Source organism: Chelonus insularis, unplaced genomic scaffold (assembly GCF_013357705.1).
Source record: "Chelonus insularis isolate UGA/USDA-ARS -01 unplaced genomic scaffold, ASM1335770v1 contig_17_pilon, whole genome shotgun sequence".
Taxonomy (NCBI): Eukaryota; Metazoa; Arthropoda; class Insecta; order Hymenoptera; family Braconidae; genus Chelonus; species Chelonus insularis.
Window position 1 is genome coordinate 1,074,284 of NW_023276415.1, and position 23,899 is coordinate 1,098,182.

Here is a 23,899-nt window from a genome sequence, read left to right on the forward strand (position 1 = left end):
ACCCATTAACGCTGAGGTGATCAGAATTTTTGCTAACTTTTCAACGTGTTTATTTATTATGTTATTGGACCAAAAAAATAATGCAATACCTCTAATCCTACGCGAAATTTGATGTTCTTTCAGAATCTGAGCCCAAAATTTCGATTAGACACCGAGAAAAAAAATATGGTCGATCTAAACGTGAAAAACGTGAAAATTTTCGAAAAAAAATTGTTTTCGCATTTTTCTTCACAATGATACCGCAAAGGTATCGACTTTTCACTATGATCAGAGGTGATCATGGCACTCGAACATTAAGAGAAATTCTTTTCAGAAAATTTCATCGACGCGTTTCTTCAAAATGGCGGCGAGAATGAAAAAATTTTATAAAAATCTTAATCTATCGTTTTCTTAAAAACTATAAACTTTAGAAAAATATTTTTAAGAAAAAAAATGTTTTTAAATTAGTCTAAGAACACTCATAAATTTTTTCAGAATTTTTGAATCCAATTTTTGATTTTCGAAAATTTCAAAAAATCCAATTTTTCAAACATATCTAAAAAATTTAAGAGTGTTATTTGACTACTTTGCTGATTCTGTACATATACATTGTTTTTTTCTACTCTTAGCATTACCCAGAGACAACGGCGTGGACGTGGTAGAACTTTGTCTCTTTTGGGGTGCTTTTTTTTCGTGAGTCCCCTTGCCTCTCACTTTAACATTTCTTTCATCAGTGCTTCTTTGCCCAACAATTATTGCATACATATAGATTGCATTTTTCACAATAGATCCTTGTTCTTATTGGACATTTTTCAGTTGAACAATTTTTTAATTTGTCCCTATCAGATCGTGTATGGACTGTTTTACTTGTTTGACTTTTTTGAATATAATATTTAGCAATCGAAATAGTTAACTCTTTTATTCCAACTTTTTTCTTTCCATCGCGTGTAGCATTGAAAATTACGAGGGAATTTGTAATGGATGCCTGTATAAATCTTATAAAAACGACCCATGTCCATTTTTTGGAACGTATACTTGGAAGTACATTATTGCAGTGTCCATCATGCACGTCAACACCGCCCATAAATTTGTTGTACAAATGAAAAGCTTGTAGAAAAGCTAAATCAGTTTTGGATCGAGCCTCTGAACTATATCTTCTCGAAGTTGATAGTGGACTTACACCTGCAGCAGTTGAAGCTATTGAAACGGGCTTCGAATCCATAATAGTGATGAAATTTATGCCACTATTTTGATCATGTTTTACAATATAAGTACCTCGTGGAGCTTTCTTTTCAAGTATATTCTTTTCTTTGACTCGATTGTCTCTTATAGTGCCAGTGCATTTCAAACGTAATTTTTGCAAGTGTAAAATCAAATCCATATTTGTAAAAAAATTATCAAAGTACAAATGAAATGCAGGGATTTTATTATAATTTATTAGCCGAAAAAAAGGTTCTAATAAATGCAATACTACACGAGTACCTAAAGCACATTTTGCTAATTTGTTTCCGGTTTGGGAATTTTTACCGCAATATAGATCTAAATTCAGTAGATAGCCGTCTGAAGTGCATAAACCCCAAAATTTCAAACCAAACCTTATTGGTTTTCCTCGAATAAATTGTTTCAATACAGTTTTTGCATAAGACTTGGCCATCATTTCATCAATAGATATAGAAGTTTTCCATATTCCGAACTTTAGGAGGTTGTTTTGGAAAAGTTTCAACATCGAACGAACCCGCCACCCTTTATCGTTTAGATCCTCGTCTTTAGCTTTTGAATATTTTATTTTAGACTTGATTTCTTCAAACTTATCACGAGTCATTGCAGAAGAAACAATTTCACTAGATAAAAATAGATCAGATGACCAATAATCTCTCTGAGACTTTCTTTTATTGAATGAACTGAAAATAACTATACCTATAAAAGTGTCAAGATCTTGTAATTTCACATCATAATTATTCTCTTTAGACGCATCAATTATATATTGTTTCATTTCGGCGGAAAAAAAGGTTTCAAACAATTGGAAAGGCTCGCACACCTGTATATTCTTTTTTGCAGCTTCAGATAATAATATTGTTTCTTCACAAGTATTTGGATATGACTTCTCGCCATCGATCCAAATGAATTCGTGATTTTTTTCAAGTTTATCTAAGTTTTCAGAATAAGTAGCACAAGCTTTTTTATAAGTAATATTTGGTATTGTGAATTCATGTTCAGAATCTGAATCAGATATCGAATCACAATCAGAATCAGAATCATCGAAGCCTGAATTGTCTGCATTCAGAATCAATATGTTTTCGTCGGAATCACTATCCGAATAATCTGATTCATACTCGGCATGCGATGAAGCAGAAGATCTTGTACGTTTTCGTGACATAACAAATGTATTGAAAAAGTGAAAACCAATATTTGAATTATATGCTTTACTTATAATTCATGTACAAATTGTATAGAACATATGTGTCTATGCACAAATGAAAGGATGTATGTACAATTCAACAAAAATTTTTTTCTCTGAACATATAGACTGGAGACGCGTTGGCTCAGTCGTCAAGGCGTCGGATCGCTAACCGGAAGGTTCGTAGTTCGCGAATCCCTTCTCTGACGATTTTTCGAGCAGGCACCACTGTTTACAAATAATGTGCCTTCTTCAACGCGTGCTCGTCGTGGCTAGAGATGCGATGCTCTTTGTGACCGCACGTTGATCGCCACGGCTTCGAATAAGGACAGGCGTGAATCTGACCAATTCACCCTAAATCCACTCCAGTCAAAAAATACATTACAACCCATAGCTCTTAGGAGTAGACTGTGATGTACGGCTATAGATCTTTTGAGATCTGAACGCCACACATTGATTTTATTTATTTAAACCTATAGACTTAACGAAAAAATTATTAAGAACAAAAAAGTCTTGAAATTAGTCAATATACACTCTTAAATTTTTTAGATATGTTTGAAAAATTGGATTTTTTGAAATTTTCGAAAATCAAAAATTGGATTCAAAAATTCTGAAAAAATTTATGAGTGTTCTTAGACTAATTTAAAAACATTTTTTTTCTTAAAAATATTTTTCTAAAGTTTATAGTTTTTAAGAAAACGATAGATTAAGATTTTTATAAAATTTTTTCATTCTCGCCGCCATTTTGAAGAAACGCGTCGATGAAATTTTCTGAAAAGAATTTCTCTTAATGTTCGAGTGCCATGATCACCTCTGATCATAGTAAAAAGTCGATACCTTTGCGGTATCATTGTGAAGAAAAATGCGAAAACAATTTTTTTTCGAAAATTTTCACGTTTTTCACGTTTAGATCGACCATATTTTTTTTCTCGGTGTCTAATCGAAATTTTGGGCTCAGATTCTGAAAGAACATCAAATTTCGCGTAGGATTAGAGGTATTGCATTATTTTTTTGGTCCAATAACATAATAAATAAACACGTTGAAAAGTTAGCAAAAATTTCAAGATTAATTATAAAAATTACATTTTTCATGTTATCCAAGAAATTTTTCAAAACTACATACGAAATAGCTTTACTATAATCTCCTGGTTCGTTTGTAGTTGCGAAAAAAATCAAAGTTTTTTATCGTTTTTATTCTAAGTAATAACTTTTTATAAAAAATAAAAGGAGAAGAAAAATTATCTATACTACAAAAAACTACAAACGATTCTCAACACGCTTGCAGGCCAGTTTTCCTAAAATTTACTATAAGAATAATGTTTTTTATGTTTTTCAAGGTATTTTTGCAAACTACATACGAAAGAGCTTCACTACAATCTTCTCCTTCGTTTGTAGTTTTTGAAAACGTCAATTTTTTTACGTCTCTATTTCAAGTAGTAAACCTCAAATGAAGAGTAGGAAAATCAAGAAAAAATTATTTTAACTACAAAAAACTGCAAGCGATCCTTAATACCGTCTTTGGCTTTTTTTTCCCCGAAAATCATCGAATTTGTTTAATAAATTACATTTTCTATATGTATTTTAAATTTTTTTAGAGCTACCATTACTACTAATATCTATGTCGTTTGTAATTTCTAAAAGTCTACCGATTTGTCTATCTTTTTTTAGATAACAATCTTAGTTCCTATTTTAATTATAGATTGTTAAGCTAAATAAGCAATAAAGTCACTAACTTATTTTTATCTAATAAAATAAATTATCTAATGTCACCTATAACAATGTTCTGAAGGTCGCAATTGAGTTATTATTTCTTTAATAATGATATCTGATATTTTGTTCTAATGTATCTATGTGAGATAACGTTACAGACTGCACAATGCGTTAGAAAGGAACATCACTAAAAGAATGAAGTTTCATGTTTTTCCTAGGTTAGTTTTAAGTAATCAACTTATTTGAAAGTTATAAAAAAAATTATCACTACTACAATAAACTACAAACGATCTTCAATCCTTCCTCGCAAGCTAGTTTTACCCAAAACATCAATTTTTGTGTAAAAATCACATTTTTAATGATTTTCTAGGTACGTTTGGAAACTACAAATTTAAAAACTTCATTACAATCATCTACATTGTTTGTAGTTTTTAAATACATAAAAGTTATGTTGAATTTTTTTTAAATAAAAGGTTTTTTATGGAATAAGTTACTAATAAAGCGAAAAAATAATTTCTGTTGCTACTACGATTAACTACAAACGATTTCAACACTATGATACCCATGTTTTATTAAAAGGTTTGAATTATCGATAAAAACTGAATATTCTATGATTTTTGAAGTTTTTTTTACAACTACAAAAAAATCAGATTTACTACAATTAATTTCGCCGTTTGTAGTATACGAGGCTGTTTTCATTTTTCAATTTTTTTAAAGTCGGGTTCCAAGTTCACACAGCTCAATCAGAACCCGCAATGGTATTGAATTAAATGCTGAAATTAGTGGTAAACCACCACGAATTAAACTTTGTTATTACAATAAAGTTAAACAAGAAGAAGGCAATAATGTAATCATTGAAATTAATGATCGCCGTACCAAATTTAATTTTTACGATTGTATTAAGAATTCGACCAAAAGTAATAATTATTTAAAGGGAATCGAACCGCGGTAACATTCGAGTACCTAGGTGAGTAATGCCTAGTCTCAACTTGAATAGTGGACGCTTTCAGATGGTTGAAGTGAGATAGAAAATCAGGGATTTTTCCATTTTTTTTTGTTTTATTTTAATATCACAATCACAAGTTACAAGATCACTATAGTTTCACTGAATGTAAAGTTCCCATTCACAAATAGTCTGAATGAATTTCTGAAAGTAATTTAAATGTCTGAGCGATACACTGTACACTCTTTGAATAATGAATGTGCACGCGTTGAATTTGACACTTCGTCGATGAGAAGTGGGTCGTAAATCCATCTCTGAAGTTGCCTGAATTTATTGTTGCACTTTAATAGTACTCTTGACCACAAATGATCACTTGAATGCGGAAAAACTAATGAATTAAATGTTTCGACTCAACACACGTGTGCTTGGTGAGAAAGAACAGCAAGGAATGGCATGATGAAGAAGGCGGAAGTCATAGGAGATCAAATTAGGTATTAGATTTTAGGTCAATAGACCAACTAAAATATTGAGTGATGCCGCCTGACTTCCAATCAGCTGGTCATTCAAATTGAGAATTAGTAAGTGGGCGAATTTTCAACATACTGGCCGCCATCAGCAACCAGGTTGATGATTGTCTTCTGATTCTGGTTGTGATGTAGGTGTTGGAGGAATTGGAAGAATAACTAGCTTCACGATTAGCCTGGTAAAAGTGGTTGTTGAAGTCCTGACAGTAGCTACACCAGAATGGATGGTGGTGCAAACTCCTCGTCGTGATGAAAAACTTCTGTATGCAGCAAGGAAGCTCTCTGTTGAGCAATCTCCAACAGCCTCTAGGTGAACTGCTGGTGTTGTCATGCAGACGAAGACACATACCCAGGTCTTTCGAGTTTCTGAGCCTCGGCTTGGTGATGTTATAATGATGAATGGACCTGCATCGTCAACGCCTGTGGAGGTGAATGGCCTTGAAGGGATGAGTCTTGAGCAGTTGTCCCATGAGTTGTTGGGCTGTTACCCTCCGTTGTCTGACACAATCAACACAGTGTTAGATGATTGATTTTATTGGAGCTCTTTCACCAATAATCCAGTAACATTATCTGATTGTCGTTAATGTGATTTGAGTGTCACCATGCATTGTTGAATGATGATAGTGCCTAATTATTAGTGCCGTAAGAGGTGAATATCGAGGCAGAATGACTTAGTGTTTGGCATCATGGCTGAAATTGGCATTTTGAAGTCGTCCTCCAACTCGTAAGACTCATTGTGAATCGATGAATGCTGTGAGTTTGTTGAATGAATAATTCTCTGCAAGATATTGATTGTGGGACAACGTTCTAAGTTCTTGATGAAAGTAAGCTGCGTGTGTTCCCTTTATCCAGAAGATACTCGCCTTTTTAATGTCAACAGAGTTGATTTATGCTAATGGGCTAGTAACAGGTGATTGTCTGAGTTTTGTGGTGAATTTGATGATGATGGCGGTTATTCTGAGGAGTTTGACAAAAGTCGAATATCTTGTTACTAAATCCCATTGATTTTTAAGTTGGAGAAGTTCAATGAATGCTACTCCAGATCAGGCTTCAATGTTACAAGCTTCGTCAGCTGGGGGTAAATTGATTGGCCAATGTTCTTGACTCTCTGCCAACTAGGTGGGTCTCTTACACCACAGCTCTGTTTCTGACAAAGTCTTTCCAGCGGGCTGAATTTGAATTGATCCATGAAAGAGTGATTGTAGAGTCCGTCCACAAATGAATTAACTGTATGTTCACTTCTTGGAGTGTAGCTCGAACATACTCGATGAGTTTTACTAGAATTGAAGCAGCTGTTAACTCTAGACAGTGAATTTTTTGATTAGTGTCACTTCGGTTTTGGCACATAGAAGATAGATTTCGGGCCCGGTGGACGGTGAATTGATTCGAATGTAGATTGCTGCAGCCATTGCAACCTGAGAAGCCATTAATCTCTATTGTTGATTGTCTTGAGGTGTAGATTCAGCGTACTACTAGTATGTACTACTATGTGCATGCAGGTTTCTCAGTGCGACGATCTAGGCACAACAAAATAAAAACTGCATGCTTACGTCCGTCAGCTGAAACAGCCCAGGAATGACACTGACAGTCAATAATTTCGCTATCACGTTCGTTAACAATCATCGCCACACTATAGACTTTGGCTCTTATTTTATGCTTCAGGCACATTTTACACTTAACTGTGCAAACCTCATTCTACGTTGAAAAAATTCTTTGATCACGGTTTCTCATAAAAAATAACGAGGAGAGCATTTACACTAAATGTCACTGTTTGGAAATGATTTTTACTATTGTTTATCAACAATTAAAATTTGGCAAAGTGCATTTTCTCACCTTTCAATGTTTACGCAGTGAATCATGATATATATTATGACTTAAAAGGTTTCAAAGAAACTAGGGAATGTTCAGCATCATCTTCTGAGCATTTTCCGGTTGAAATATTGAATAAAAAATTTTTCTGATTTTTTACACAGTTGTAAACGTTTCTTTTTTTTTGTCAACTTTGCGCCTCTGTACTGTTAAACAATCTTTGGACATTTTATTGCGATTTAAGACGTAGATAGGATTTTTCCCGTTCTACAAAATAGCTATCTCATTTTTTTCAAAAAAATTGTTTCCGCATTCAGAACACGTTTTTCGTAACTTTTATCCCGATTCAAAGGCTAAAGTTGTTAATATTTTGAAAAATTGCCTGTAGCAAACTTTTCTAGTTCATCTAGAGAAAATGAAAATTTTTCTTTTCAATTTGTTTCAGCGAACTTTTGTAAATAATTATTATAAATGATTGTTAGAAAACACAAATTAATTGAATTTTTTTCGAATATATTCCTTATTAATTCCTCTAATTAATCCTATCTTTCAATTTTTTTCTTCAGCCCTATCATGAGCTTGTATTTTGAATTATTTATAACGAAATATTATTTAGGATCTTTATGATTATTAAACCAAGCACTTTCATATAATTCCAAGTGCTATTTTCGCTTTTATTTTTCAAAAATTCATAAATTGTTATTTAAAGAGTTTTTTAAGTATTTTTTTTTGTTATGAACAAAATGATGCAGGAAATAGATTTTTTTCAAAAAGGTCAACAAACCAAGGAATCGTTGAAGCTTGGTGATTTTTCCTGAAAAATTTTTTGTGCCCTCATAAATATTTCATTCCATTTAATTTATTTATTATTTCTAGAGACTTGCCGTTTCACAAGAGAGACGAAACTTAATCGACCGTATACATGCTGTGTTCGAGTCCCGCTATGTACATTTTTTTTTAATGATTTCTCGCTTTTTTATGTAAACAAGTAATTACAATGAATAATCATTTCATACAAATAATGAAAACATGTTTTTGATTTATTAATTTCCCATTAGGAAGTTATTGGAATTGGGTCGATTAGTGAAATTTGAATTTTCATATCTCCACATGTCAAGATATTTGCAAGCATACTGACCAATTTTTCGAATAATGTATGGATGTACGTGTAAGCGAAAGTTTGGTGACTTTTTTTATATGTTAATAATGATGCAAGAAAAGTATTCTTTGGAGTCACTTAAGTACCTGAAAAGCGTCACTTTAATATGAGCTTGGTAGTTTAATCAAGAAATCATGATTCGTACTCATGTGGAAATTTGGTGACTATCATCAAATGTCGAGGACAGATGGAAAGTATGTGTAAATGGAAAATCATTGATATCTATTAATGAAAGGAACTCCAAAATCTTAAAATATAGTAGATACGATTTGTTCTGACTTTGAGTCAGCTGAGTGAGAAGTCGGGACTTTGTGGACTGTATTTTTTTAGGATGTTTGGATGCTAGAACAGTCGGGACTTTTGAACGGTGTAAATGAGTTGGCTGACACTATTTAACAATAACAGTTAACGATTTATTAAACACTAAAATCACAGTAACAGAAAAATCACAATAGAAGAGTCTTTGAATTGTCTGTACAGTCTTGAGTTCACGGAAATTTCACACAGAGTTCACTGATGAGTTGACTGATGAGTAGAGGATCACAGGAAAGTTGTAAATTTTCCTGTACTGGTCTCTGCACCAGGAGTAGCCTGATTTTTTTGAGTAGTCTGAGTTTCATTGTGTTGGCGTCAGCCACACAGACACAAGCGAGTTGTTCGTGTATGGATCTTGTGTGTGTGTCTGTCCATGAGGCCGTGAGGCGTCGAAGCCGACATCATTCGCGCCTTTTGTAAGAAGGTGCTGATGCGGACCAACATGAGCTTCCTGAGGATGTCTTCTAAGAGGTAGACTGCCTGATGAGTTCATAATCATCACTATAGATGATTAACTGGTGAGTTAGTCCATGTCTGAGGAGTTGTCTGGGTTTTCACTAGAGAGTTCGACTGCGTGAGCTCTCTGCTAGTACACACGTACCGAGTTGACTGTTACAACGAGTTGTCTGTGGGTTGGCATCGTCCGATGATGCCCAAGAGTCGTCCGAGTACGAGCTACGTACGAATACTCGCAGTAACCGGCGAATACTGACGAATATAGACCGTTTTTCTCGAAAAGTCTGTGTTCTCGAAGCTCCTAGGCCCTTAGAGAAGGGATGTATACGCCTAGGAATTAATTAGAGTTGTCTAATTGGTGAAAATGAGTTGGCAGGAGAGACCTTGAGTCATCTAATTATTCGGTGGGGAGAAAAATGTTAGGCCGTCGATAGAGTACCTTAGACCAAGTCAGAACACGATTAGTGAGGAGAAAATTAAGTCATTCTGTTGAGAATTAATCAATTCTCAGTTTGAATTGCTAGATGACAGGAACTTCGGCGGCCATCTTGGGACTACGTCGATAACCAATCGACCAAATAATCAATATTTCTCAATCTAGTCACTCATTTGACTAATTTTCAGTGTCCCGTTTGACTAATAAAGTTCCTGTCGCTATTTTTTTCGTGTTCTTGTTCACGTTTACATGAATTCTGATTCTTCTCTCAAAATTCTTCATTTTCTGAGTCAATCATTAGTACTAGTGCAACTTAAATTCAACAGTCACATTCAAACTGTCATTCTATAGCATAATCAAATCATATTTTTGGGCAAGTCGTGTTAAATTCACATAAGAAAATCAAAATTCATTCTTGCATTGCATTGATAGGCTAACGCCATGTGCACAATCACATTTTCTTGACTTGTAAAGCGTGTTGACATTCAATTAAAATTCAGTGATTTCCAACACCATTCAGTCTTCTTATTCAGTGACAAAAAGTCTTACAGTGTTCTTTGTGTATTGTTGGTGCTAAAAATAAAGATATTATATATTTATAAAACCTGTCTTCATAATTGCTCCGATCCAGCACAATCATCCCTATCCTTAAACGGTTAGGTTATTCAAAAGTTTAGATTTTCTTAACACATTCAAACCACAAATTTATTATTTAAAACTTCATTTAATTAATTCATCTTTATGAGTTGTAAGTGTGCCACACTGATCGTTACTCAAAAATTCTTTCTATTATCTGAAAAGTAACATAGTTTTATACTTTTTTATATATTTTTTTTATGCTTTATTACTGAAGAATAATTGAATTGATAAGTGAGAGTCTCTTCAATGAGAATACGAGAATAAGCATATTAATTTCGTGTTGCACTTAAAAAACCGTGTGTGATATCCAAAGTACTGGATAAATAAATATCCTGGAGAAAAAAATTTTCTCTTGAAATTGAACAAATTTTAAAATCAGTACAAACGCACTAATTACTACAGGATTACCAGAAAAAAAAGTTTGGAAAAAAGGCTGCAGTGACCCAGAATCGAACCTAAATACCCCCGTTCCAATCCAGACTAGCTACTTACACCATTGATTGTTCTGGATACTGGAAATTGTTTTTAATGTTATAGTTGCGATTGTAGTAAAGTATAATTCATCCTTCCCAATGTATTTATTCGCGATTCAGCATGTGAATTGATTTATTCTTATCAGTACATTTTTTTATCATTATCATTTTTTCTTAATAAAAGCATACAATTCAAGTTAGTGTATTGTTCCATCCAATAATATTGACTATTGCCAAAACTAGTCAATTACACGTTTTGCATAATACATGATTGTCACTCATTAATCGAATTTATTTCATTTTTAGATTTTAAAGTTTCTTTTATCAATGGATAAAAATGAGTATTTATTTATATATACAATCCAGCTGTCTTCGAGGTTTGGTGACAGTCACCAAAATTCCATATCAATACTGTTCGTGATGTTACTATGACTTTTACATCAGATTTAATATTTCTTAATTTTAAAAATTATAATTGACTAATTTATGCAACACTTAATTTTATAGGACAAAAAACAGTAGACTAACTTGAGTTCGATGCTTTTATTAAAAAAAAATGAAACATGATTCCGACAAAAAAAATGGACTACTAATAATCAATAAATTTACATGCTGAATCGCAAATAAATACATTGGAACAGTAGCATTAAACTTTTGTTGTATACCTCAATGACGAGACAATTGTTTCGTAAGAAAATCCTTATTGATATTTATATATAAAACGTTCTGCTGGTTATGAATGTGAGCCAAAGACTATCTTTTTGAGAGTGGGTGACTGATCCGGGTGTAGGAAGCTGAGTGTCTGCCGCAAGGATGTTGTCTCAAGTTGGGAGTAGGGGTGGACCCAAAATTAGGAAGGAATAAATTTAGTTTTGAGGATTAGAGAAGGCGTAGGGATAGATAGAACTTTTTTATATATTTATATTATATAGAATGGTTACATAACATCTCCCATGCTGAGTTTGAAAATAAGTATTTTCAAACTCTTGTTAATGATTTTAACAGAGCACTTTCAGAGATACAAAAGGTATAATTGTTAAATATCATCTAAAATTCTATATATGTATGGAAACACATGATTGAATATTTATAACTTAATTGTAATGATTAATAATAGAAATTTTTAAACCTAAGGAAATGATTCTCATTAAAAGTCTTTGTTTTTCAAAATACATTAATGTAATAAAGATGGAGAAGTATAATGAAATTGAATCTGCAAGTGATTAGTTTGATCGTCTCTTCTGATTCTATTTCTCATTGAGACCTAACTTGTTAGAATTGTTTTGGTATCTTGTCCTAAGATCGGTGTCGAATTGGCAGTTAACGAAATTTTTGTTAATCGGTGATAAAATTTTACCATTTCTGAGTTGCGAGTAAAATAAAATAGACGTTTTAGTAATCGGAAACATCCACAACACTAGCAGCAGTAAATAATTGTGATGAAAAAGATGTCAATGTAGATTATGAATAACGTCGGCGTATACCATGATGTAGATGAAATAATAGAGGATTCGGATACATGTTTGCGTATGATGCTGTCAACTTCATCTCATTTTTTGTTGGCAATTTTTAGATTATTTGAATCCATTTAAGTGAGTTTGATTACATGTAGATTTGGTGAGTTCAGTTTTTCTTCGGTGAATGTTGGTAAACAGCAGTCATTATCATTGATTTTTGGAGATGGAATATAAAATGTAATGTTATCATCAGTATAATCGTTTGGTTCCAATATATGATTTTTGGTATAACCTTTGCAGTGGTTTTTAAGGTAAAGTATTCCAGAATGTGGGAGGAAAATGTCTTCCATTTTATTACTATGATGACATAGAAGAGTGACTGTGACTGGAGATTGAATTATATACATATATCCATCGATTTCAGTTAAGGTAGATCCATGTTTCGCTATTGGCTTGTTGAGTTTTGATGTGACAATCATCTGGTATATAATTGGAATGTTGCATCAGGAACTGAAGTTCACATTTGTTGTAATTGAAGCCTTGGATTGTGTAGATGCTGAAGCATACGTGTCGTCTTTTTTTTTTACTGTTTATATCGACAAGTCTTGCAATAGGATATATTGGTTTTTGGATGAAGATAGTGCAAGGAATGGAAAACTAGGTTTAATGTAGGTGAATAATAAGGGATTTTGAGGATAGATAGGGTATGATATTATTTGATAGAGATCATATTTAATTTCATTAGCTAAAGGGATTTTTAAAGTAAAAACTATAGTGTTGTCTTGAAAGATAATATCAACATCTATGAGTTGATAAATGATCAAAATGTTTCGTGATGTAGGTTCAATTAATAAGTCATGATCTCTTTTATAGGCAAATAATGCTTTAAGTGTAATGAACGTTAATGATATTATGTTATCTGATGCAAGGTGAATAGCTTCACTTATATTATTACATTCAATGTAAACTTTATTGACGAGAGCAGAAAAGGTGGCTACGTGTTCGTTAAGAGTAGTAAAATTTGGAATTGCCAGTTCCACGATAAAATTCATTAGATTTTGTGTAAATGAATCGCTCGGTGTAGGGTGAGAGTGATTATTGCGATTCGAACTTGTGGAAGGAGTTGGATTTTGGTAATTCATGTTTACCGATGATACGTTATTTTGATTTTGTTGTCACTTTTTGTAATTGTATTTTTTTTTTCCTACATTCTTCTATTACATGACCGATTTTACGGCAATAACAGCATTGCTCAATTCGTTTTTGTTGAGAGTTAGAGTTAGCAGTGAAGTTAGAATTAGGTGTATTTCCAACATTAGCAACGTTTATGGGTTTAGTATTAAGATGATTTTAATGGTTCCAATTTTCTGGTGTGGATTTAAAACGGACATTCATGAGTTGAGTGGTTGGTTCGTGAACAAGTTTTACATTTTTAGGTATTATTATCCCATCAAAGTTAGAGGGCTTTTTCCTTACACATTGCCGCGGTAAGAGCGCTGTTTATCGTGGCGAATTCACGATATCGTAACATTTGTGAGATTTGGGGATGAGAATGAAACATGAACCCATTTAGAGTCATGTCTGTTATCATGGCAATTCTTCCCATGCGTTTATTATAGTCAGTCTCTGTTAAATGTACTACAGCTAATATCCTGGAAGTTAGATCTTCTAATCGTTGGTAGAATTGAGAAACAGATTCGTTTCGGCCTGGACGGAGACTATTACGATCTTCTAACAGTTGACCAATGGACTTTTTGTCTTGTCGCAAAGTATATCAATTTGCTCTCTAGCTTTACCGATTATTCTGCACTTGACAAAAAGTAGCAATGGAATTCTTTGGTTATTCTGCACAATTTCCAATACTGTAGCTACTTGCTTAATAGAACTACGTATTTTTAATCGATTCCCATCTAATCTATCACGGATTAATTTAGTTAAAAATTCTAGAGATAAATTTGAATTTGCAGATGAAACTTCTGCTGTCGCTATTATGATGTGGGTTAGGTTTTAGAAAAAGAAGGTTGTAAGATTTCCAGATTTTCGAATTATGAATATTGTAAAAGTACTTACGATCTGCTACGATGTTATTAGTGCTGAAATTGCTAGTTTTAGAAGTCAGCCAATTCTGGATCACAGCTCAACTGGCTATCTTAGGGTTACTGCACTCACTGATTGATGTGGAATTCCAATTTTCATTCAGGTCGTCGTGCGTCTTAGTGGGTCGTTATCGATAAACAATAAAAATTGACACTTTTTTTGCACATTAAAGAGTCTCTAATTCTTTGCAAACACTGTACTTTAATGCGTTGACGTCCCGAATCCTTGTCGCCAATTGTGTTGTGTACCTCAATGACGAGACAATTGTTTCGTAAGAAAATCCTTTATTGATATTTATATAGAAAACATACGAAAAGAGGTTGAAATTGTTCTGCTGGTTATGAATGTTAGCCAAAGACTATCTTTTTGAGAGTGGGTAACTGATCCGAGTGTAGGAAGCTGGGTGTCTGCCGCAAGGATGTTGTCTCAAGTTGGGAGTAGGGGTGGACCCAAAATTAGGAAGGAATAAATTTAGGTTTGAGGATTGGAGGAGGCGTAAGGATAGGGTTTCAAAATTTGTTCTCATTCAATATATCGACGATGTAAAGTCAATTTTTAAGATCTTATTTATAATTTGTTAACAATTATCGACTGCTCTTTTTTATTCTCTTATTTTTCATCAACAATTTCAAATAAATTCGTTGAACAAACTTTGTAACTATTCTGGAAGTTCGGTGACTGACATCAATTATTTAATGTGATACTTTCATTGATTTCTCGATTAAATTCGTAATGAAAATAAATTACTTTACTCATACATGTAAGTTGTTCGTTTTCCAGTGCAAATTGTTTACTGAATTAATGGTGACCTAATTGGTTGTTAACCCTACTGTTTATGATGAACTAGCTTTTACCTGCAACAATGTCTGCGTAGGATATCAAAAATAAAAACTATGCCAATCGATGAAAATTTCCTAAAAGCCTAAAGAAAAGCATCATAATAAAAAGAAAGTTTCGTAACATACTATTACTCCAAAGAAGTAATCTATATCTATACTACTGTATAAATTTCTGGTGTTAGTCTCTTTGTTCGGGGTAATCTCCAAAACGGCTAATTCGATTGCAACCAAATTTTGCAACCGTTTGAAGGGGGTTGTTGGAAATATTATAGACTACTTTTTGTTATGTGAATTGTTTATAATAGTTAAACTTGTTGTAAACAATGAAAAACGGAATCCATTCGATGTATTTGAGCTCTTCCAACGCATAAGTGATTTACTGAAACAATCTCATTCCCTGTGTGCTCCTGCAACTGGAAGAATTAAGAAACTACATCGCTACTGGCCTGGAACTGTTGCATTTCAAGAAATTCGTCGTTATCAGAAAAGTACTGAGTTACTCATCTGTAAATTGCCATTCCAACGGCTTGGTCGCGACATCACTCAGGACTTCAAAACACTTGAGATTCCAGAGCTCAGCTGTGATAGCTCTTTAAAAAGTCAGCGAGGCATACCTCGTTGGTCTTTTTGAAGATACCAACTTGTGCGCCATTCACGCAAAACAGGTGACCATCATGCCCAAAGACATTCAACTTGCTCGTTGTATTCGAGGAGAGCGAGCTTAAACTGCTCCAGTGACCATAATATTACTTTTTTGTATGAATATATTATTTGCGAATATATTACTTTTTTATGAATCCTATCACACAGCAATAGCTTTCTGTAATTGGTCTATTCACAGTCGAAGTCGCGGGGATTTGCTAATATATAATATAAAAGTAAAAAGTGAATTATAATATTATTGATATTTTGTTTTACAGTTTGTAATTTTGCACAGATAATTGACATGTTATATCAACGATTTCAAAGTTTTTGATCGACAGCTTATAAGTATTCTTCAAAAATTTTTTGCAAAACTGATCAAGTGAACCGATATCAGCTACCGAAAGTAGTGCGTTACATATAAAACATGTTGATGTAAACATTCTGCTAATGATCGCCCGAAAATCATGTAACCTTAACGTAATAAAATTAAAGTAAAATAGTATATTGGCATGTTTCAGCTTTTCTCGATTATAAATAATTTTTAATGATGCTTTCCTTCTTAGAAAAAGTTATGTTGCAAGAATGCATAATGAGTACTCTATTGATGGTTTCTTTAAAAACTCAAAAATTTTCTGATAATTATTTTGAATAGACAGATAAATACTGTAATTTTTTTTAAATCGACTCCGAATTAATATTTAGTAATTTTTTTTTAAATTTTGTGAATAGTTGGCGATAGTCAGCAATCAGCTCTATCCCTACTATTTATGATGTTAAATATCTGTTATCGATACTATTAATCCTTAGGAACTCATGATTCAGGATTGAGTGTGTTTAAATTCAATTTTTGAATCCTAAGTTATATAACTGGTTCATTCTAATTTTTCTAGATGTTAGATTTATAAAAATTCAATGAATTCGAAGTCATTTTGAAAGATCGGTGACAGTCACCGAGGTTTTGTGAAAGACCTATTTTTTGCAATAAATTTCGATATTTACTCTGTTATTCTGCTTCCCCTAGATTCTTGAAAAACAGAACTTAGATTATTATATGGTGTTTAACTGTATATTCGACATTTGTCGTGTTTTCCTGTTACTTGTTTTTTTTTTTTTTTGTTTTTAAAATTATTTTGGATGTTCGGTGACCGTCACGAAACTTCCATAATCGTTGTAGGGAAGTTTGGTAATAGTCACCAAACTTTCACTCTGGTCGCACGAAATGTTACCAAACTTCCACTTGCACGTACATATATACGTATGTATGTACATTGTAGATATGTCAGCATTTTTTTCGTTTTCGATATCTAAAGAACGGATCGAGATATCAACTTCAACTGAAATTCATTCAAAAGATATCATTATAAAGAAGATCTGAAAGAAATTTAAACCAATTCGGTTCAGCCTTTTTTTAAACAAAAAAACTAATCTATATGAATAAAATTAAAGTGTCTGTCTGTGATTTTGAAAAAACTGTCTTAAACTAAGCTCAGAAGGGTATTCGCATGCTGTTAAAATGTAAAAAACGATTTTTAAAATTTTTTTCTGTTTGTTCGGGGTAATCTCAGAAACGGCTGAACCGGTTTCAATGAAACTTTGCAGACATAAAAATGGGGTGTTTAGAAGTGACATGTATTTTTTTCGTTTATATAAATTGTTTATAACAATTGCATTTGTACGAGTTCTTCCAACGCGATATTTTTTCTTTTACTGAAAAAAAGTTCTTAACCATGCAACATGCATAAACACAGACTTTTTTTTTACAACAATTGAATTTGATATAAAAAATTTAAAAGGGGATCTATGCAACCTACCTAAGTTTTGCCAATGGCAAATGTTTTCTTTTACTGAAGGAGAGTTACTAACCATGTAACATGAGCATAATATAACTGTCTTCGATACTTACATCTGTAAAAGCCTGGAACATTCTAGAAAATTCTCAAAAATATTAGAACTTTTTCTAATTTTTCAGAGTATCCAATAAGATTATTCGGAATTTCAGAAGATTGCTATAATTTTGAGCAATTTAATCAATTTATTGAACCTGATGGATGATTTATTCATTATTTACTTCGACGAAAGTAGAGTGAGGCTACCTTAACAAACAACTAGAAATTATAAGTGCGTTCTCCGAGGGCGTCGTTACCACACTAAAACCACGAACATGTTATATCGGAATCTTCTATGCTATACTACCATATAAAATTCAGGGGTCTGTTTGTTTGTCCGCGATAATCCTCGAAACGGTTCATCCGATTGCAACCAAAATTTGCTTACATGTAATCGAGGGTGTTGGAAAGGTTATTGGCGACTTTTTGTTTATGTAAATTGTTTATAACAATTGAAAACGGGATCTATGCAAGATATTTAAGTTCTTCCAACAGGAAATTTTTTTAACATTAATGGAGAGTAGCCTTTTTTTATAACAATTCAATCGTTGCAGAGGAGCAAAAATAAAATTTTATGATAGAATTTTCATTTTTACCGTTCTTCATGAATGTCTACAAATTCGTGACTTCTCGTTTAATACTATTGCAGCGCCATGCGTATTTAAATTGGCTAATTTATATTATGAAATTACCATTCAAAACATTTTCGATTAGTCTTCCATTATGGTTATGTAAAAGAAAAAATTAGGATCCTATCGTGCGACTCATTTTTTAATTATTTATAACAAATTTACTGGTTGCAAATAGGGAGAGTCCGTTTCTATTTATGTTACAGTGTTAATAACTTTTTTCTGAAGGACTCAAAATTTATTGCATCGATCCCATTTTCAATTTTTTATAACAAATTTTATTATGATGAAAGATGACACTAAAATTCGATTCGTGTCATATTGTTCGTGCTTATTTTTCCGTTAAAGACGGAATTTCCTATTGACAGAACTCGAATGTTAACCGAAAACTCGACGTCACTATTACAGCTTGGTCACGAATACGATTAATGTAAAAAATTAGTATTTTGATAGGTGAAAAAATGTATTTGTGGTACTATGTTTGAAATGAATTACAAACAAAATTACCAAATTTGTTTCGATGTGATCATTTCTAATTTTCAAATTCCGATTCGAATCTTGCTTATTTGTTGATATTGATGTAAAAGCCTGTTTAAAAAATTGTTTTTTATCCAAAATTATTTTGATTATATGTGATAATTGTACACTATTGTGACTTCAAATTTCATAATTTTTTAAGAAGCAGTGACTCATTAAATTCTGATGGACATAATATATTCAGGAATTGACATGCTTGACTTTTAGTGATTTGAGAAGTGTTGTTATTATTTCAAATGATAAAATTTTATAGAAATAGCGTTTTATGAATGATGATCATCGACCTCGTCATTTATGCTTGGCACGGAATTTTATTAGGCCCTCAATTAAAAAATGCATCACTTCAAAAGACTCTACTAAAATAAACGTATCTATTTAATATATCACTTTTTATATTTCATACATTAACTGGTGGATTCCCGAGCATTAGTTTGCGTGATGTACATAATTGCTTTAAATGATAATAGATTGATTGAAAAAGTTTTTAAGGCGCCTCGAGCGGAAAAATATAGGTATATAAAAATATATAGACCTTTGCACACTAGTTTTAGGCAAATAAGTAGATAAAATAATGAAATACCTACAGGAAAAGATTCGCGCAACAACAATCTATGGAATGAAACGAGATGAGGACGATTGGTTGAAGAATAAGCAAAATAGTCTAAAACAATTTGACAGATTGCTTTTCATATTTCTAACTCCTACTTGTTTACATATGGCCGACCAAAATCTGTCAAATCGCTTTAGACTTTTAATTTCGGATATTTTGCTTATTCTTCAACCAATCGTCCTCATCTCGTTTCATTCCATAGATTGTTGTTGCGCGAATCTTTTTCTGTAGGTATTATATTATTTTATCTACTTATTTGCCTAAAACTAGTGTGCAAAGGTCCATATACTTTTATGTACCTATATTTTTCCGCTCGAGGCGCCTTAGTAGTTAATTCGTAGTTTGAATTAGCCGACTTCAAATACGCATTGCTTTGGGATAGTAATTAAATAAAAGTTATAAATTCGTAAATATTAATTTAAAGAGAATAAATTTGAATTTTATCGTAAGATTTAATTTCTCCTTCTTTACAACGATTTAATTGTAATAAATAAAAAAAACGTTCTCCATTCATGTTACATAGTCAGTAACTTTGCTTTATTAAATAGAAAATTATCCGCGGGTAAAACCTTTATGTATTGCGTAATTTTTTTCAAGTATTATTAACGAGAAGAGTTCGTTTCTATTCATGTAACGTAGTTGATAAGTCGTTTTCAGACAAAGAAAAAATTCCCGTTGGAAAAACTTGAATACGTTACATAGATCCCGTTTGTAATTTTTTATAACAAATTCAGTTGTTATAAACAATTCATATAGAGAAAAATTGATCAAAAATTATCCTATTTTTTAAGTTGGTTTCAATTACAGACATTTACAGAGTTTGATCAAAATTCGTCCAAAAGTTTCAGAGTTTATCCTGATCATACATCGTGATACAAGGTTTTTATATATATACAAAATTTTTAATATAGATCATAAAAAAAAATCGTGAAAATCTTGTTAAGAACAAATTTAAGTATGATAAAATAGTCTTTTATAGATATAAATAAATTTCTGAACAAGCTTCCGAAAGTTTCATCTCAATTAAAATTTTTTTGTCAACAAATTTTAATCTTGAAACATTTTAAAGTTGGGAAAATTAGGATTCATTTCGAAATTTACATTTTTTTCTGATAACATGCCTCTGGAACAAATTTTTATTATCAATTGCTTGACTATTATCCTATAATTTTTAATATGATATTGGTTTCCTGTTATTACGTTTCTCTTTATATGAAGTATTGATTTGCTAAAATTATCACAATAAGACTTGATAGAAACATCATAAAAGCAATTTTGATTAATTTTTGTCGTAAGTTGTACTAATTTGTATACCGTATTTTATTATACTTAACGAATTTAATTTTATATGAGTAATATCAGTTCTACAATGGAGTCAATTTTTATGCACTATTGACAACAAAGACTTTTTTGAAGTATAAAGTGCATGAATTTATATGTATCGTACAGTCACACCGATAAAGTTACTATTCAAGATGTTTACACTCATCTTTCAAATAATACAAATAAAGTAGCACATGTCTATAATTGTTCTTACAATGCAATCACTTATTTTTGCTAACTGAATATCTCCAATATTATAATGCTTCTGAAATGAGATTGAACGTTTAAAACTGTTAAATATTAATTTTCGAGATTTGTAATATATTCAATTACGTAGATATCATTTACAAAACGATTTAAGAATACATAAGATTATTTCTCTATTATTAAAAAGAAAAATATGTAAGTCATTCTAATCGATGTAAATAACTGCACTCTACATTAGCCTGTGAATAAGGTTACCGTATTTTTTGTTATTAATTAATAATCAATGCTTAGCATTCAATTTTTAATTTGGTCACTTTATATCATCAATCACGGACCACATTAGTAATATGTCAATATTCCACATCATTTTTGACAGAACTATTTTTCAGAGAAAAAAAAATTAGAAATATTAGTAATGGAATTAACAATTGTAAAACCCTGAATTTTTATACCTTCAAAATAATGATAAATATCAACACAAAAATTGGTAATTACTGACAATGTTTCGATTACAAGTTTTTCAAAAAATAATTAATGTGTAGTAGAAAATAATAAATTATACATATTTTACCTGGTAAAAATACATAATACCATCAGTTTTTCATTTCGACAGTAAAATTGAAATTAAAATTCTAATTTGATGTATACAATAATAACATTTAATTAACACTATACTGGTTTTCGATGAAAGATAATTCAGCTAAAAAAAAGATTGTAGTAGACGAATTTAATTTGGCTCATTCTATAATGTTAATTCTGTTCTATCTTCCATACTGTTGTTCATCGCGCAAGCGCTGGACAGTTAACAGGTAAAGAAAATTCAATCGAACGTGACGATACTATGCTCTTTAATTGACTATACTCTAAACAAGACAAGATATTCTCGATCAAAATTCTCTGGAGCTCAATAAAAAAAAACATTCCCTTCCGTGTCGCTGCCAAGGATACACTCGAGATCATTAATGTCTCTAATTAGCAATTACCAACAGCAGTATATTCTACATAGAATTTTTCAGTATGTGAAATAACTTTTTTCATTATTAAAAATGTACAAAGGTCTGTTGCCAATAAATATAATTATAGAGAACTCCTAAAAAAAAAATTAATGAGCTATTTCTGTTCTATTCGAACATAACATAAATAATAACAATGTATTTATCTTGAAAAAATTATTGCTAATTATTGTTATTTCAAGCAGACCTTTTTACTTGTCTTGCAATGAAGAAAAATTTCAGGTAGTCATCGAAACTTCCGATAGCAGTGAAAAATTAAAACTGTAAGATAGCAATAGTTTGTCTGAATTGTGACATTAATTGTAGTACAAAGAATTCAACATTATTAGGTTGAACTTATTGAAATGAATATAGTTTTGACATCAATTGACGCGAAGTAAAAAGTATTAATGCAACTTAATTTAAGAAAAAGTTGATATATACTCATATTATCAAGAGTGACTGATCGTCCCTCGCGCCAAGTCACATCTTCCACTTCTACTCTAACTCTTTCTATCATTATCTTTGTCTCACCCAGCACGTGGAAACAGATGCTCTTATACAAAAATTTCATTCATCTGCTTATCACGGGTGCCTCAGAGTGCCCCGAATGCAGTAAGTGCTAATGATGATAAAATGTATTAAAATCAAATTCCCTAGAGTTTAAATAATGAAATATAAATTGGAAAATGGCCCGTTTGCTATAATATATTTCGTTAATCACTAAGAAAAGTAATAAGTTTTGATTCGTACAAATTTCAACGGTATTTACATAATTGTATCGAAGAAAATTTTAAAGAACAAACTATTTGAGATAATTTCTCATGAATAAAAGATTTTTGTGAAAATGGTTTATTTGATCCACACTGTAGACACTAGCGTTCTCTGAGAATCTACTGTCGATAAAATAGTTCATGTAAGATACATGATAAAAGAAATGGTTCAAAACTAAAAGTGCATTCAAACAACAAGGGAAATTATGTCAGTGCAGTGGATGCAGTCTCATATCAGTTAGTTTTACTCTAAAATTGGACCAAGACTAGAGTAAAATGGATTATGTATTTATATATTTATTTTTACAAAGTTTTTTTGATCAGTAGAAATTTTTTTATTAATATTTTTTTTACAAAAATCTTAAAAATGAAATAATATGAAAGAAATGAGTAATAAAAAAAGAGCATTTTTTATACTTTTGCTTTAAATTTGAAATTAATGAACAAAATAAAAATTAAATAAATCATTATTCTTTAAACTTCCAATCCAAACTTTCATGAATAAAAAAAAGCAGTAGTTCATGAACGATTTTTTGCTCCAAACTACTAGCATCTTCATCGTTTTCTGTATTATTAACATCATCTTTTTGTTAATAGCTTTTTAATTATTTGTTAATTAAAGAATAAGAATAAAAAATTTTTGGTTAGATATTCTTGTAGAGGATGATGAGCAGAGTATTTGTGCAAATTTTTATTACTTGGAAACAATAATTACTACCGTTTATTGGAAAAAAATATCCCAAATATCTGGAAAAAAATATGAAATGTAAAAAAAAATTTTTTTTAACAAAAAAATTGTTTAAAAAATATTATAATTTTTCCGGCAATCAAATTCATCCTGCTTTTGTTGAATTATCATATAATCTTCCGATTAAAATGAAAGATTCTAATTTTGAAGAATTTATTAAATATTATGGCCAAATGTGGATTAATTCTGATGGATCAAATAATTACTCATTTTGTTAAAACGTTGATTCATTTTGTCAAGTTTCTCATAAAAATTGTAGAAAATCACAATCACACCTGAACAATAATTTTAATTTTTGGAACCTTTGCAAAGTAT

General features: G+C 31.5%; 1 protein-coding gene across 10 annotated transcripts in view; it reads right to left on the minus strand.

Moving 5' to 3' along the window:
• The window catches only part of LOC118064357 (patj homolog), a 349,897-nt gene extending 327,752 nt beyond the window's left edge, over nucleotides 1–22,145 (minus strand). For 5 of the 10 annotated variants that reach the window (XR_004690049.1, XR_004690048.1, XM_035078874.1 and 2 more), the window contains exon 1: nucleotides 14,369–17,250. Coding sequence is in view for 1 of the 10 variants with exons in the window: in XM_035078875.1 (XP_034934766.1) it covers nucleotides 21,643–21,657 (15 nt within the window). In the remaining 9 variants the exon portion in view is untranslated. Of the gene's footprint in view, nucleotides 1–14,368; nucleotides 17,251–21,642 lie in introns of those variants that run through there. The other 5 variants (XM_035078873.1, XM_035078871.1, XM_035078872.1 and 2 more) reach the window with 5 other exon arrangements.
• Between the last annotated feature and the right edge of the window lie 1,754 nt (nucleotides 22,146–23,899).